This window comes from Nicotiana tabacum, chromosome 6, assembly GCF_000715075.1.
Source record: "Nicotiana tabacum cultivar K326 chromosome 6, ASM71507v2, whole genome shotgun sequence".
Taxonomy (NCBI): Eukaryota; Viridiplantae; Streptophyta; class Magnoliopsida; order Solanales; family Solanaceae; genus Nicotiana; species Nicotiana tabacum.
Window position 1 is genome coordinate 101,029,283 of NC_134085.1, and position 17,467 is coordinate 101,046,749.

The 17,467-nt window shown below is 38.5% G+C and overlaps 1 protein-coding gene and 1 long non-coding RNA gene across 2 annotated transcripts; one reads left to right on the top strand and one right to left on the bottom strand.

Moving 5' to 3' along the window:
- Positions 1-12,827: 12,827 nt before the first annotated feature.
- On the top strand, positions 12,828-15,488 carry LOC107808426 (uncharacterized). The gene is made up of 2 exons (XR_012710539.1): positions 12,828-15,096; positions 15,181-15,488. It is a non-coding gene; the product is annotated as an uncharacterized LOC107808426 (long non-coding RNA).
- Positions 15,489-15,493: 5 nt separating this feature from the next.
- On the bottom strand, positions 15,494-16,603 carry LOC107815880 (uncharacterized). Its single transcript, XM_016641528.2, has 3 exons — positions 16,160-16,603; positions 15,975-16,050; positions 15,494-15,836 (listed from the first exon to the last, which is right to left on the bottom strand). Exons 1-3 carry the CDS (start codon positions 16,430-16,432, stop codon positions 15,700-15,702), a joined length of 486 nt encoding a protein of 161 aa, XP_016497014.1. The 5' UTR covers positions 16,433-16,603; the 3' UTR covers positions 15,494-15,699.
- Between the last annotated feature and the right edge of the window lie 864 nt (positions 16,604-17,467).

Sequence of the window (17,467 nt, forward strand, 5' to 3'; positions counted from 1 at the left end):
TTACATAGGTTTCACGAGTCATGAGAAGGTCTAGTAGAGTCTCGCAGATCGGTACGGAGACGTCTGTATTTATCCTCGAGAGGCTGCATAACCTTTAGGAAAAACTTCATATTCTTGAAATTTTTGTCGTGCGAATTTGTTGATCTGAGTACTAAACTTCTGTTATTCTATTCTCTCACAGATGTTGAGAACATGCGCTACTGGTCAGGATGGACGACCACCAGTACCATCAACCGTGGCCACTAGAGGCCGAGGACACGGTCGTGGTCGTGGTAGGGGCAGAGCAGCTAGAGCAACACCTGCAGATCCACCAGCTGCCACAGTTCAGGATCAGGTCCCAGTTATGGACGCTCCAGCAACACCAGCACAGGCACCAGTTGTGCCCATTGTGATTTTGGGTCTTCATGAGGCCTTGGATCTGATCTTATCAGTTTGCACTAGCCTAGCTCAGGCGGTTTCAGCCAGTCACTACAGTCGCAGCTACTTCTCAGGTCGGGGGAGGCAATCAGACTCCTGCCGCTCGCACACCTAAGCAGGTCGTGCAAGGACTTCAGATACAGGGGGCACATCTAGCCCAGCCGGTTGCAGCTACTCAGGACTATGTAGTTCCTGCTATGTCGGAGGATGAACAACTTAGGTTGGAGAGGTTTGGTAGACTATAGCCTCCGACCTTCAGTGGTGCAGAGGGCGACGATGCCCAGGCTTTCTTAGATAAGTGCTAGAAGATGCTTCGTACAACGGGTATTTTGGAGACCAGCAGAGTCGCTTTCACTACCTATAAGTTTTCGGGAGCTACCTTCACTTAGTGGGAGGCTTTTGAGAGGTGTAGGCTTGTTAGTGCAGCACCCCTTACCTGGAAGCAGTTCTCTGTTCTCTTTATGGAGAAGTATGTGCCGCAGTCTGGCAGAGAGGAGCTGCATAGAGAGTTTGAGTGGTTGTGTTAGGAAGAGATGACTATGATGCAGTACGAGATGAGGTTCTCCGAGTTAGCTCGTCATGCTATTTGGATGGTTCCGACAGATAGAGAGAGGATTAGGAGGTTTATTGATGGCCTCACTTATCAGCTTCGTGTTCTCATGACTAGGGAGAGGGTGATTGGTGCTACTTTCAAGGAGGTTATGGATATTGCCCGTGAGATTGAGTCTGTTCATCGCTAGGAGCGCGAGGAGAGGGAGGCCAAGAGGCCTTGAGGATCTGCTAGTTATAGTGGTACTCTTTCAAGGGGCCAGTTTCAGCACGGCAGAGGCCATCCATTCAGGCATGCTCAACCAGCTCTCCCAGGTTATCGTGGGGCATCATCGGGTCATGGTTCTCACAGTTCTCATTAGGGCCAGTCATCACTTAGTGCCCTTTCAGCTCAGAGTTCGTCCCGTGCTCCATCAGTCTAGGGCTCTTCCATGACAAACGCATCTGCTAGTCACTCCGGTGTGAGGGGTTCCCTTCAGTTTCCTTCTCCAACACCTGGGAGTTGTTATGAGTGTGTTGAGATGGGTCATATGTAGAGGCAGTGCCCTCGTCGTCTTGCGAGTTCATCTCAGCAGAGGGGTCAGTCATCGGTTTCAGCGATAGTTACTTCACCACCACCCGCCCAGCCAGCTAGGGTGGAGGTCAGTTAGCTAGGGGTCGCCCCAAAGAGGGAGGTCGATTAGGTGGCGGTCAGGCCTATTTCTATGCACTTCCAGGCAGCCCAATGTTATTGCTTCAAATGTCGTTATTATAGGTGTTGTTTCAGTCTGCCACAAAGATGCATCTGTATTATTTGATCTCGGTTCTACTTTTTCTTATATGTCATCATACTTTGCTTGTTATTTAGGTACGCCCCGTGAGTTTCTTGCTTCACCTATTCATGTATCTACCTCGGTGGGTGATACTGTTATTATAGACCGTGTATACCGGTCGTGTGTGGTGACTATTGGGGGTCTGGAGACCCGAGTAGATCTATTATTATTGAGCATGGTGCATTTTGATGTCATTTTAGGCATGGATTGGTTATCTTCATATCGCGCTATTCTAGACTGTCATACTAAGACAGCCACATTGGCTATACCGAGTATGCTACGGATCGAGTGGCGAGGTGTGACTGATTATGTTTCTAGTAGAGTGACCTTATTCTTGAAAGCCCAGCGTATGGTTGGGAAGGGTTGTCTTTCGTAACTAGCCTTTGTGAGGGATGTCGGTGCAGAGACTCCCAGTACTTGATTCTGTTCCAGTTGTAAGGGATTTTTCCGATATGTTTCCTGCAGACCTATGAGGCATGCCACCGAACAGGGACATTGATTTTAGTATTGACCTGGTGCCGAGCACTCAGCCCATTTCTATTCCACCGTATCGTATGGCACCAGCGGAGTTGAAGGAATTAAAAGAACAGCTTTAGGAGCTCCAATAAAGGGTTCATTTGGCCTAGTGTCTCACCTTGGGGTGCGTTGGTCCTATTTGTGAAAAGGAAGGATGGCACTATGAGGATGTATATTGATTATAGGCAATTGAACAAGGTAACAATTAAGAACAAGTATCCTTTGCCTCGCATTGATGATTTATTCGACCAGCTTCAGGGAGCGAGAGTGTTCTCCAAGATTGACCTCCGTTCAGGTTATCACCAATTGAAAATCAGGGACTCGGATATTCTTAAGACAGCTTTCAATACCCGATACAGTCATTATGAGTTCTTGGTAATGTCTTTTGGGCTGACCAATGCCCCAGCAGCGTTCATGCATTTGATGAATAGTGTGTTCCGGCCTTATCTTGACTCGTTTGTCATAGTCTTCACTGATGATATTCTAGTATATTCACGTAGTCAGGAGGAGCACGCAGAGCATTTGAGAGTTGTGTTACAGAGATTGAGGGAGGAGAAGCTTTATGCAAAATTCTCCAAGTGTGAGTTTTGGCTCAGTTCAGTGGCTTTCTTAGGGCATGTGGTGTCCAGCGAGGGTATTCAGGTTGATTTGAAGAAGATAGAGGCGGTGCAGAGTTGGCACAGCCGTCCTCAGCCACAGAGATTCGCAACTTTCTTGTTTTGGCGGGTTATTATCGCCGTTTTGTTTAGGAATTCTCATCTATCGCATAGCCCTTGACCAAGCTGACTCAGAAGGGTGCTTCATTTGTATGGTCGGACGAGTGTGAGGAGAGCTTTCGGAAGCTCAAGATAGCTTTGACCACAGCTCCAATATTAGTTTTGCCATCAGCTTCAAGTTCATATACCGTGTATTGTGATGCTTAGAGAGTCGGCATTGGTTGTGTGTTGATAAAGGAGGGTAGAGTTATTTTTTATACTTCTCGTCGATTGAATCCCCATGAGAAGAACTACCCCGTTCATGATTTAGAGTTGGCTGCCATAGTTCACGCGTTGAAAATTTGGAGGCATTACTTGTATGGTATGTCTTGTAAGGTGTTTATTAATCATCGTAGCTTCCAGCACTTGTTCAAATAGAAGGATCTCAATTTGATGCAACGGAGATGGTTGGAGTTGCTTAAGGATTATGATATCACTATATTGTACCATCCGGGAAAGGCCAATGTGGTGTCCCATGCCTTGAGCCGAAAGGCGGTGAGTATGGGGAGTTTAGCATATATTCCAGTTGGGGAGAGACCTCTTGCGGTTGATGTTCAGGCCTTGTCCAATCAGTTTGTGAGATTAGATGTTTCGGAGACCAGTCAGGTATTGATTTGTGTGGTTTCTCGATCTTCCTTATATGATCGCATTAGAGATCGCTAGTATGATGATTCGCATTTGCTTGTCCTTAAGGACAAAGTTCAGCATGATGATGCCATAGATGTGACCATTTGGGGTGTTGAGAATGCATGACCAGATTTGTGTGTCTAATGTGGATCGGCTTCGGGAGTTGATTCTGGAGGAGGCCCATAGCTCGCGGTATTCCATTCATCCCGGCACCGCGAAGATGTATCAAGATTTGAGGCAGCACTATTGGTGGAAAAGAATGAAGAAAGACACTGTGGGATTTGTAGCTCGGTGTCTCAATTGTCAGCAGGTGAAATATCAGCATCAGAGACTAGGTGGCTTGCTTCGGCAGATAGATATTCCCAAGTGGAAGTGGGAGAGGATCACTATGGACTTTGTTGTTGGACTTCCACGAACTTTGAGGAAGTTCGATGCTATTTGGGTGGTTGTGGATCGGCTGACCAAGTCCGCGCACTTCATTCCTATGTGTACTACTTATTCTTTAGAGCGGTTGGCAGATATCTATATCCGGGAGATTGTTCGGTTGCATGGTGTCCCAGTTTCCATCATTTCAGATAGGGGCACTCAGTTTACATCACAGTTTTGGAGGTCTATGCAGCAAGAGTTGGGTACTCAAGTTGAGTTGAGCACAACTTTTCATCCTCAGACGGACAGGCAGTCTGAGCGCACTATTCAGATATTGGAGGACATGTTGCGTGCTTATGTCATTGATTTCGGAGGGTCATGGGATCAGTTTCTACCGCTTGTAGAGTTTGCTTATAACAACAGCTACTAGTCGAGTATTCATATGGCTCCATATGAGGCTTTGTATAGGAGGCGGTGTAGATCTCTAGTCGGTTGGTTCGAGCCCGATGAGGCTAGGCTATTGGGGACTGATTTGGTGCATGATGCGTTGGAGAAGGTGAAGGTGATTCAGGAGAGGCTTCGTGCAGCGCAGTCGAGGCAAAAGAGTTATGCTGACAGGAAGGTTCGAGATGTGTCCTACATGGTTGATGAGAAGGTTCTGTTTTGAAGGTTTCGCCCATGAAGGGTGTTATGAGATTTGGGAAGAAAGGGAAATTGAGTCCGCGGTTCATTGCCTTTTGAGGTGCTTCGGAGGATTGGGGAGGTAGCTTATGAGCTTGCTTTGCCACCTAGCTTGTCGAGTGTGCATCTGGTATTTCAAGTTTCTATGCTCCGGAAGTATATTGGGGACCCGTCTCATGTTTTGTATTTTAGAAAGGTTCAGTTGGATGATGATTTGACTTATGATGTGGAGCCAGTAGCTATTTTGGGTTGTCAGGTTCGAAAGTTGAGGTCAAAGGATATAGCTTCAGTGAAAGTGCAGTGGAGAGGTCAGCCTGTGGAGGAGGCTACCTAGAAGACTGAGCGGGAGATACGAAGCAGATATCCTCACCTGTTTGAGGCTTTAGGTATATTTCTTGATTCATTCGCGGATGAACGTTTGTTTAAGTTGGGAAGGATATGATGACCCGGACAGTTGTCTCATAAATTACCGCTCCGTTTCCCCAATTTCTGCTTCTAATTGCTTTATATAATGGTTCTATATGTGATCGGGTTGATTGGTTAGGGTTCGGAAATGGATTTGGTAAGGTTTGAGACAATTAGTCTCTTTTAAGGAAGGTTAAGTTGGAAAAGTCAACTGGATGTTGACTTATGTGATAGAGAGCTCGGATGTGAGTTCCAATGGTTCATTTAGCTTCGGGAGGTGATTTGGGACTTAGGAGCGTGATCGGAATGAGTTTTGGAGGTCCGGAGTAGATTTAGGCTTGAATTGGTGAAGTTGGTATTTTGGCGATTTCCGGTTGGTAGGTGAGATTTTGATATAGTGGTCGGAATGGAATTCCGAGAGTTGTAGTAGTTCTGTTGTGTCATTTGGTATGTGTGTGCAAAATTTCAGGTTATTCGGACATGGTTTGGTCGGGTTTTTTATCAAAAGCAGAATTTAGAAGTTTTTGGAATTTTTAGGCTTGAACCCAATGTAATTTTGGTGTTTTGATATTATTTTGGGAGTTTCGAGGGTTGGAACAAGTCTAAATGAGGTTTTGGGGTATGTTGGTGCCTTTAGTTGAGGTCTCGGGGGCCTCGGGGTGAGTTTCGGAGGGTTGAACGGATCATTTGAAGTTGAAGAAAGTTACAAATTTTGGTCTTCAACAGTTGCAGGTATTTTACTCTTCGCGTTCGCGAGTGGACCCTCGCGTTCGCGAAGAGTCAGCGGAGGAAGGTGGAAATTTAGCCTTCGCATTCGCGAGGAAGGCTATGCATTCACGAAGGGCTACAAGATTATGCATCGCGTTCGCAGTTGTGGTGTCGCATTCGCATAGAAGGATAGAGCAGCTGAGCTTCGGGGGAATTAACTCATCGCGTTCGCGGTGGATAGAACGCGTTCGCAAAGGTTCGTCTGGGTAAAGCATCACATTCGCGAGGGTCTGGTTGCAATCGCGTAAGAGGAAATTTGGTCAAAGTTAAATTGTGCTTCGCGAACGCGAGGCGTTGACCGCGTTCGTGAAGAAGGATTTTCTGGCCTGGGCAAAAAGTTTAAAAGGTCATCTTGTCTGCAAATGTGGGGTTTATTTCCTCCATAGTTGGTTGTTTTTGGAGCTTTTTGAAGGAGGTTGAAGAGGGATTCAAGGGGAAACATTTGGAGGTAAGAATTTTGGACTTAAAACTCGATTCTATTGTGAAAACTACCTAATAAATCATGGAATCTAAGCTTAAAATTCAAAAATTAGGGCTTGAGATTAAGAGATTTTAAATGAGGATTTGAAGGGTCATTTGGACTCCAATTTCAGTGTTCTTGATATGTATAGACTCGTGGGAGGATAAGGATTCTGGTGATGTGATTTTTACCCAGTTTCGAGATGTGGGACCAGGGTCGGGTTTGACCAATTTCGAGATTTTTGGTATTATTTAATTGTTTTCGCTTAGGCTTCGTTCCCTTAGCATATTTTGACGTCGTGATTCTGATTTTGGATGGATTCAATGTGAGTGGAGGTCGATTTGAGGGGAAAAGGCGTCGTGAGCTAGAGATTTGATCGGTTCGAGGTGAGTAATGATCATAAACGATGTTCTGAAGGTTTGAAACCCTAGATTGCAAATCGTAGTGCTATATTGAGGTGAGACACACGCTTGATGATGAGCGTGGGGTCGTGTACTATTGGGGATTGTGACTTGGTCCGTCCCGATTCATGATTTTACCGCGTATTTGACTGAAATCTATTTGATATCATCATTATTTGAGCTGAATGCCATATTTGGGCTTCGTGCCAACTATTTGAACCCTTCAGGAATTTTTACTGATATTTCCTCACTATGTTGACTTTATACTTGAACTCAGTCATGTTATTTTTCACTGTTTTCATACTCAGCCTTGTTTACTCAGTTTTTAATACTTAAATGATAATTTACATGATGTTTGGGCATAGAAACACTGTTTTACTATTGTCCGAGGGGCTTCTGAAATTTTTGACTGAGGAAGGCCCTATGTTGTGAGGAAACACTGATATTGATTTGAGATTGCAGGCCTGAGATATGTACGCCACGAGGTGGCTTGATTGAGATATGAGGCAGAGGGCCTAGTGATGACGCCACGAGATGGCTTGATATTGCGCTTAGGCCGTAAGGGGCCCCTTCAGGAGTCTGCACACCCCAAGTGAGCGTGGGTACCCATTGTGATGTGAGATTGAGCCCGAGGAGATGGTATTGTTCTATGTGATTGCCCGAGGGGCTGGTACTATTCTGAGATGTTGCCCAAGGGGCGGATTTGTTGATACTGTGCCCGATGGGCGAGCCTTTATGCGTTTACTTTTCATAATTGACTGTCAATTACTTGCTTAATTATTGAAAAAGACTTTTCATGAAACTACATTTGAGTTAAAGGATTTTACCTATCTTTCACTAGTTTACTGTTTTAATTGTTTTATTGCTTCATTATAGAATGCTTTGTGCCTTACGTGATTTCTTGCTTTCAGTCTTTATTTACATTTGTTGCTCACTGAGTTAGAGTACTCACTTTACTCCCTGCACCCTGTGTGCAGATTCAGGCATTGTAGATCCTGCTAGTGCGAGTTGAGAGCTCCCGGCAGATATCGGAGTCCACGAGGTAGTTGTTTGTCGTCCGCATTCCCGTGTTTCTCCCTCTTTATCATTTCCATCTCTTAGCAGACATTTGTAACAGTTGTGGATTTTTCAGACTTGTATTAGGTTTTATAGATGCTCATGACTAGTGACACACCGGTATCGGGCTGTGTTGGGTTGTTCTTCCGCGTATTTATAATATTATCTGCTACTTTGGATTATTTTATCATGTTCAACTGTTTCTAAATGTTTAACTGTTAATAATTGAAAAATGGGAAGTGTCGGCTGGCCTTGTCTTCATGAGAGGCGCCATCACGACCGGGTCCCCGTTCGGGTCGTGACAGTCTAGGATATAAATTATAGTCTAATATAAGATGGGGTATCAAGGTTGGTCTTATTTAATTTTATAATCTTCTTCTTAGATGGTAAGATTGATGATATGATAATTTTAAAATTATCTGATGCAGTTGTTTTCTATATATATCTGAACAAATACTACTATTTTGTTGTAGGTATATAAAATGTACAGCTAAGTCTATTATCCAGTAAAATTCGATTTCTACGTCTAATTTAAACTCTTTTAGACTTGAGGTAAGGCTTCTAGCAAATATTTTTGGATTACTATAGTTATTATGATTAATAGACATTAACAATTAAATATTTTTTGTGATTAAACTCTTATGTTATAAAAATCCTACTCGGTACTCTCTCTCTCTCTCTTTCTCTCTCTCTCTCTCTCTCTTATTCTATAGACCTATATTGTTACAGTATTATCTAAATCATGAACTGAAATTACCCCTTTTACTCTTTTTTTTACTTCACTCTGTTCATCTCTTCTTCCTAACTTTTTAAAAAAATAAATCTATTCTTAACTTTTTTTTCTTTAACCTCACCCTGGCCACGGTTAAACATATATATACCCATTCTTGGTTATTTTCGGATTTTACTCAACCGATTTCTCCTAGAAATTTACAGGTTAATCCATCAAAATTGTTAAGAAATTGGGAGGATAACCATATACTAAGAGTGATGCCTGGTTATTATCAAACTAGTAATTGAGGAATAATAAACATAAAGCTATACAAAATAACATAAAGTTGTAAAAAACAGGGGTAATATCTAGAAACATAATTTAGATAAAAATAAGTAACTTACATGTTTACAGGAGAGAGATTTCCCTTTCAGAAAACCTGAAAGAGCTTACTGGACATTGGAATTAAAAATGGACACACATAAGCGTAGAAATATATTTATTTTACAAGCTTGAAGGAGGAACTACTAAGGCATACATCCCTCTAGATAGCATAGTTTACATCCCAGCAGCCACATCAAACCTTAATACTAGAAGAAAATGAAGACAAAAATATATTAGAAAAAGACTATACTCTAATAGATATTGAAACAAAATTTTATAATTTTAAAACAGGAATACAAAAAATAGGAATAATGAAAAACGAAAAGGATCTAGATAAATATTAGATGAAATACAAAATAATAGGAGAAAAACCTTTAAAACATTGGAAAAATAATAAAGTTATATGTAAATTAGATATAATTAATCCAGAATATATAATTAAAACAGCTTCAATAGAAGCTACAAATTAAGATTTAGAAGACTTCAAAATTCAAATTAAAGAACTCATGAATTTAGGCGTAATAAGGAGATCTGGTAAAATTCAATAGTTAAAAGCTATTCGTTTAGCTAAAGGGTGTTGTCTTAACATATATTTTATCTTATTTCTGATTGTTCTGATATACTCTTTTTCTTGTTGTATTTCAATATTAGTTCTTTCTATTTCAAAGAGAAGGAAATTCTTAAAATTTTAAGTATTTAAAATACCTAGTTCTGGTTTTTCAAAAAGGCTCTGTTGTAATTCTAATGTTTCTCTATATTCTATGTTATTTCTAATGTTGTCTAAACTAATATATATTATGTGGTGATGGAAACTTATGTATTTAGTAAAAATATGTTGTTTCAAAAATTTATTGGTCCAAAAATCTTCTCGATATATATATATATATATATATATATATATATATATATATATATATATATATATATAGAGAGAGAGAGAGAGAGAGAGAGAGAGAGAGAGAGAGAGAGAGAGAGAGAGCATCTTGGTCCAGGCTTCGAGGACCAGTCAAGAGTTCAAAGTTTACAATAGTCTGCCAAGTACCAAAAATTGAAAGAATTTACATTGATTGCATCATAACTCAACTGAGAGAACCTAGAAATTATACTCCTTTCATCCCAGTTTATATGATATTCTATTTTTATAGTCAGTGCCAAAGAGAATAATACCTTTTTATATTTGGTAATATTTCAACTATAAATTTTCCTTTTTACCCTTAATTAGATGATCAAAAAATGGCATCGAGGCCACTTAAACGTGCACTCATTTGTCAACATGCTAAACAAACTTATAAGTTTTCCATTTTAACACCGTTACTTGAGAAAATGATTACTAATAATTTCTTTTAATCGTTCACTATGCCTATGTAAAAATGGTGTAGCTGACATGGCCACATTGAGTGAAAATCATGTTGTTAAAGCGCGTAGATATGATTGTTTTTATTTAAAAAAATTACATTTAAAAAAAATATAAATGAAAAAGAAAAAAAGACTTATCCCTCTCCCCTTCTCTTTTCCCCTCCCCTCCCACCCTTCTCTCGTCTTCCCCAGCAAATTCCCCACCCCCTTTCTGTATTTTTTATTTCCTATTCTATTTCCCATCACCCTCCCTTTCTTCATTTCTTTTCCCTCCCTCTTTCTATTCCAATATTATTTTCATTCATTTGTTAGTCTCCACCCACCTTTCATGTCCCAACTTCTCTCAACTCCTCTATAACCAACACCTTCCCCCCATATCGTTGCCATCAACTTCCCCTTTCTCTTCTTCTTTCTTTTCCTTTTCTTCTTTTTCTTCCAAAGCATACCTAGTTAGTTGGTTGCCGCTAACGGATTGTAGGTAAGAATTTATAAAAGTTAGGCGGCTTTGATAGTAGAACAAGAAAATAAAGTGAAATTTATTGCCTTAAATGTAATTTATTGGTGGCATTTGGTGAAAATAATTTTGAAATGAATGTTTGTTAGGTTTTTTTGGGTGAAATAGTAACAACCTTTTATTGCAAAACAAAAGGGAGGGGGTAGACGGGTTTCGGTGGTCGTAAATATGATTTGAAAATGAAGCTTTCAAGCAAGTGGAAGAAGATGATAATGGTTAATGGCTGAAGCTTGGTGTTGTCGTTGGTGGACAATTGGCGGAGCTACGGTCGAGAAAAAGAGAAAGAAATAAATTAAAATTTGAATAAATTGATTATTTTTTTTCAAAATGTGGGACCCAAAAATTCCACATTTTATATAATAAAGATCAAGTATGTGACATGACATTCGTGTCAAAGCGATTGACAAGCACGTTCAATACGAAGTGCTTATTAGTAGTCTTTTTCTTAAGTAGTGTTAGAATGAGAAAATTATAAGTTTGTTTACCGGATTGACAAATGGATACAAGTTTATGTGGTTCCGAGACCATTTTGCCTTAGATGATTTCTAACCACATAAGTTTGTATAGTTTGATTTAGATAACAAGTTTCAAAAGTCTTCCTTTATTTCTTAAACTCCATGCCCAGTCAAACACCTTTACCTAAATTAGGACGGAAGGAGTATAACTTATGTGAGGAAAATAAATGATATTTTAGATTATCAGATATAGTTACGTGACTAACTAATGAATTGAGAAAAATAATTCAGTAAAAACGTAAAATAAGACTGGAAAAAAACTAATTCGGTTATACTAATTATGGGAAGAAATTAATTTATTAAACATTAATATGAAAACAAAGAAATAAATTTATCAATAATAAAAAATAAGTGTTTAAATTATATAAGTACTACATATAAAAAATAGTAATTTTGGGGCCCTTAAATACTTGGGGCCTAAAGCAAGTGCTTGCTTTAGGGTCTAACCGGCGTTGATCCTCATCGTGTGGATTACATTATTAGAAGAAAACCTCATTGACTGAGTATTTACTTTAGCTGGCCATATTCAATATTTGCTTTTTTAACCGGTATATACTTACTATACATAGTTATATATATATTAGACATAAATTGTATATATATTATATATTCGTCGACTATTTTTAATTTAAGCGATTAGATGGGCAGCTATTTGGATTAATTCTTAAAAATAAGGAATTTTTACCTCCTATAACAAATGTTGATACCTTATTTATTTTAAATAAATACCCTTTTAAAAAAGTATATTCCATAGCTACCTTTTGATTTTTATAGCTAAATATCTATTTATGGTCACCTCCTACCTATAATCCATAAAATACGCTTTGTATTATTTTTCTCTCTCATTCTTTCAAATTTTTCTTCACCCTCTCTCTCTCAACACCAGTTCTCACACAACAGAAGATTGAAACAGAATCTGCCATGGAAGAAATCGAAGAAACACCAAAAAGTTCATCGCTATTTCCCGTTTACCCCCAATCTACACTAATTGGGATGATCAAAGTAGTACAACATTAATTTCTGAGACCAAGTCCATTGCGTGCAAACCAAGTCCAAGTTTAGGGTGGGGGATGTCATTCAACAACTTTGACAAGTTTTTTAAAGAGTTGCCTCATGTGGACGACCTTGTTTGCCTTTATGCAGATGAATATCGTTCTAATTAGGAATTTTTACCTTGAACAACGACGACAGAGTTTGGGACTGAGCAACTTGAAGAGTCTGTTACTTTTTTTTTCCGTTGTATTTCAATGTATCTCGCTGTATTCCATATATTTCATTGTATTCACTGTCTCGCTATATTCCATCAATGTATTCATATATTTTTTTTAATTAATATAATTTATGTATTTTATGTATTCAGATTTATAATTGTGTTGGTTGAGTTATATTAGGAGTCTAGTGTGTTAATTGATTCACTTTCCGTTTAAAAATAACTGAATAGATCATGAATTGTGCTATTTACGTTACTGTATTCACAAATACATATCATGAATACAGTCGAATACAATAATCTGTCTAGCTGTAATCCCCTGTTTTACGCCGTGAATACAGTCGAATACAGTCGAATACAATAATGTGTCTAGCTGTAATCCTCTGTTTCACGCCGAGAAATGCTATTATATTCATGAATACAGTAGATTGAATACATCGAATACACTATAAAAACCCTGAAAAACATAGCTATAGGAAGTAATATAATAAGTGGTAGCTACAACTAGCTAATAACCACTAAAACATAATGGTTTCCGAAAGTTTCTCAAAAATTAATAGTGATATGGAAGTGTCTTATTTGTGCGTTAGGCAGGGGCATTTGCATCTATACCCGCTTTTTGGGTCACATTTTAACTTATGCTCGCTTTGCAAAAAAAATTACAAGCGTACCCACTTTTTCGCGTAACTTTAGCATACGGGGCTGAAGTAGCAAGAGTGCTGAACCAAGTGTGCTGAAGTATTTGTTTGTAATTGCTGAAGTTTTTGTTTTTGTAATTGGCGAACTTCAACTCTAGAGCTGAAGTTTTTGTTTTGTAACTGGCGAACTTCAGCTCTAGAACTGAAGTTTTTGTTTGTAACTGGCAAACTTCAGCTCTAGAACTGAAGTATTTGTTTTTATAACTGGCGAACTTCAGCTCTAGAGCTGAAGTTTTTGTTTTGTAATTGGCGAACTTCAGCTCTAGAGTCTTCTTCCCTTCATAATGATACTGTCACGAAAACATGAAAATAGTTGTTTTACTGTCGCATAAAGCATTCAATAGCAAGGATACCTCATCTTATAACTCTCTAATCGGACCAATTATTTAGATGATTAGTTCAACAACTAAACCATCCAAAGGAACTGTTAATCGATACTTGATAAAGCAAGAAGCTTTTTAACAATTTACATAAACCAATATGCTGCTACTAATGCCATGCATTATCAAATAGGATCTGTAGCTTCGTCATTTAACAGATCATCTATTGCCACCATTCAATCAAGCAAGGACCTTTAGTCACGGACTTCAGAAAGAGGTTGAGGTCGGATATAACTTTGAGGAGGAGAAGGAGGAGGAGAAATGAGACTGAAGTTGTTTAAAAAGTAGGTACAAATTAAAAGCTTTTAAAAAAAAGGTATAGGTTAAATGAGGACGATCAAATAGGGCGCCCCGTACAATTTTTACCTATAGGCCTTAACAGTTTGGACATCCCAAATACTAGTCCGGTGGAGTAGCTGAGTTCTCACCTGAACTAATAAGCCCAGATGAGAGTTACGAGAAGCCTTCAGAATTTTATGGAAAACTTTAATTTGTGTCTCATACAATTAATACTACTTGTATGAGGCAATTTTTATCGCATAATTTTATGGACCCAAATTTCTATGGACCCAAAAGATAAGATTGAGATCCATAAATTTGTGAGACAAAGAGAAGCCTTATACAAATAGTGTGATTTGTCCAACACACAAAATAAAACTTCTCAAATTTTATCATTTCTTGGCAGGCAAAGTCAGTGAATTGGATAAGAACAATGACGTGTAAGGCAAACACGCAATGGATTGAAACTAGACTAGATTCACGTGCTGTGTCACGTTGCATTAGATTATACGATGTATGCGCCCTCTCTCTATTGGTTTTACTTTTAATAAACTTACGCCTCGCAATAAACCATAATTATTGTACAAAAAAGAAATATCGTAGCTGTAGTTTCTGTTAATGAAAATAAAAAATAAGTACTCCCCTTATTTTAATTTATGTAAACTTATTTCTCTTTTAGTCCGTGTTAAAAATAATGGTCCCTTTATTTATCTAAAAATAATTTACTATTATATAATGATTTTTATTTATATAAAATATTTGCATCTCATTCTACATAATTAATTTAAAGTTTTTTTTTCATAAATTTTATTCAGTCAAATGGATTTAAATAAACTAAAATGGAGGAACTATAATTAATGGATTATCCCATCTTATCTTGCTAAATAAGTGGGCAATGGAAACCAGGTGCGCACAACCTACAAACCAAAGCCATATTATATACTGCAAACCCACTCTTTCTTATCCAACAAATTCACCATTCCCAATCTTCTTCATTTGGTTTTGTGTATCAGCAATGGCGATTTCAACCCTAAATCCTAACGCTCCTATCTTCATTCCTACAGAATATCGTGAAGTGGAGGACTTTTCTGACCAGTGGTGGGACCTCGTCCACTCTTCTCCCTGGTTCCGTCATTACTGGCTTCGTGAATGCTTCTCCGACCCCGACTCTACTGATGACACTACCTATGTGCCTTTTCTCCCTGATATTGATTTTATCTCCAACGATTTCAAGCGTAAGTATCATCAATTTACTAACACAGTGCTTTTTTTACTAACTTAAATAATTGTAAGTAATTTATTATGTTTTATGTGATTAGAAGAGGAGAATAAGAACGAGCTGATCACTTTGGGGATGTTGAAATGGAACAAATCACGTGTTGCTGCTGAAATCCCAAGGTATGGGAAGAAGGTGCCGAAAATCGTGAACGTGAAAGTGAGCCCTAGGCCTATTCAGCAGCCAAGGTAGAGCGAATCACAACTCGGAAGCACCTGACTCACTGAGTTAGCTAAATCTGTTTAGTTAGTGTTTCATGTACATAGCTTGTTTAACTTGTTTCATATCCTGCACTTTGTACCTTGTTTTTCCAATAAATGCCAAAACAAAAATAGATGCACAAAATGGAGCAAATGTTACTAGAACCAATATTGTGATTAGTACCTTAAATTTAGATTTTGGTTGATCTATCGAGATTTAGAGTGTAAAAGTACTTCCAAAATCTCCATCAAATGAGCAATAAGATACATAAAGATCAAACTAGGAGAACCTATAGATAGGTATAATATAATAAAATGGGCAAGGTCGTCTTGCACGCTCTAATTAAGCAGTGGATTAGAGATTAGTAAGTTGATTGTTGATCCCAGTTGGTGGCTTGTTTCCCTATCTTGTGAAGACATTTGATGACCTCTTCAGTAGTTACATTTCCAGTTACTGTCACCTTATTCAGTTGTGTATCCACATCATATGTTTCAATATCTGCCATACTCCATCCAATTTGAAGGGGAAAAAAAATTAAAAATCCAGATTTTCACTTATAGAATTTCAAAATACCATATTCTGGTGGTAGTTGAAGAAATTTTTAGGAATTTGAAGATGTGCAAGGACTTGTTTTACCTTCGATTTTCTTGATTGCCTTCAAGATTTTCTTGATGCATTCGTCGCAGTGCAGGCCTACTTTAAGCTCCACCACCTAGTGCACAAATGAAAAGTAAATTTCATACTGATTGCTAGAATAGAAAGATTAGAAGTTTGATTGAAAAACCTGCTATACGAATGGTTTTGAGGTACTAAGTACTAACATTGGCCATTACAGTTGCTACGTTTCGAAACTTCTTAATTTGCAGAGCTGCCAAGCAATAACTGATGCTAGTTAGAGACGAATGAAGAGATGATGAATGATTTGAATGTTTTTTGAAACAGTTGGAAAAATTTAAAGGAAGAGGGTGGGGTATAGGATTCTTTTCTTTGAGTGATTGAGGATTTTTCACTTTGCCAAAAGCTCCTTTAGAACCCTTTTTCCTGGACGCGTAGGGCATTAGTCTCCGTTCATTCAGGGCCGTGAAAATTGACATTAGCCTAATATTCTTGAAATGATAAATAGAGCAATAACGTTAGGAAAAACATGATGCTGTTATGAAATAAAAGTAATTTAGTAAAACATGAACAAGAAATAAAGACAATTTAGTAAAATATGAACAAGAAATAGAGATAGAGAGAAAGGAAGAGATTTTCTTCTTAAATTGTGTGTATTTTCCTATCTATTACAAAGCCTTTATATAGGCATGAAAAGTGAAGAAAATATGTCATGAAATATGTCATTGAAATATGTCATTGAATATGTCATTGAATATGTCATTAACCATTTGAGAGAAAGATCATGGAGGAAGAGTAGACATCCACCATATTTTGATTTTATCATAACACTCCCCCTTGGATGTCCATAAATAATGTGCCTCGTTAAAACCTTATTAGGAAAAAAACCCTATGGGAAAAAAAAATCCTAATTAAGGAAAAAGAGTACACATATTTAGAAATACGCCTTTTGGTTGCCTCGTTAAAAACCTTGCAAGGAAAACCCAATGGGACAAAACCTTGTAAGGAAAAAAGAGTACAACGCGTATTAACTCCCCTGATGAGATCATCAGTTCACATCGTTGAGCCTTCGTATCCCAATCTTGTACACTAGTTTCTTGAAGGTTGACGCCGGTAGATATTTGGTGAACAAATCAGCCATATTATCACTTGAACGGATCCGTTGCACATTAATATCACCATTCTTTTGAAGATCATGTGTGAACAATAATTTAGGTGAAATGTGCTTTGTCCTAACTCCTTTATGAATCCTCCCTTTAATTGGGCTATGCATGTTGTATTTTCTTCATACAAAACTGTGGGTAGTTTATCACACTTCAAACCACATTTGTCTTGAATAAGATGTATTGTAGACCTCAACCATACACATTCTCGACTTACTTCATGAATAACAATTATCTCAGCATGATTAGAAGAAATAGCCACAATTGATTGCTTAGTCGATTGCCAAGATATGACAGTGCCTCCACATGTAAACACATAGCATGTTTGAGATCAAGCCTTGTGTGTGTCAG

Bases quoted from the DNA above. Each gene is read 5' to 3' on its own strand.
- LOC107815880 (XM_016641528.2), bottom strand. From the start codon at position 16,432: ATGTCAATTTTCACGGCCCTGAATGAACGGAGACTAATGCCCTACGCG. The intron at 16,051-16,159 runs GTTAGTACTTAG...TTTGTGCACTAG, and splicing joins TAGCAACTGTAATGGCCAAT to GTGGTGGAGCTTAAAGTAGG. The intron at 15,837-15,974 runs GTAAAACAAGTC...GGAGTATGGCAG, and splicing joins GGCAATCAAGAAAATCGAAG to ATATTGAAACATATGATGTG.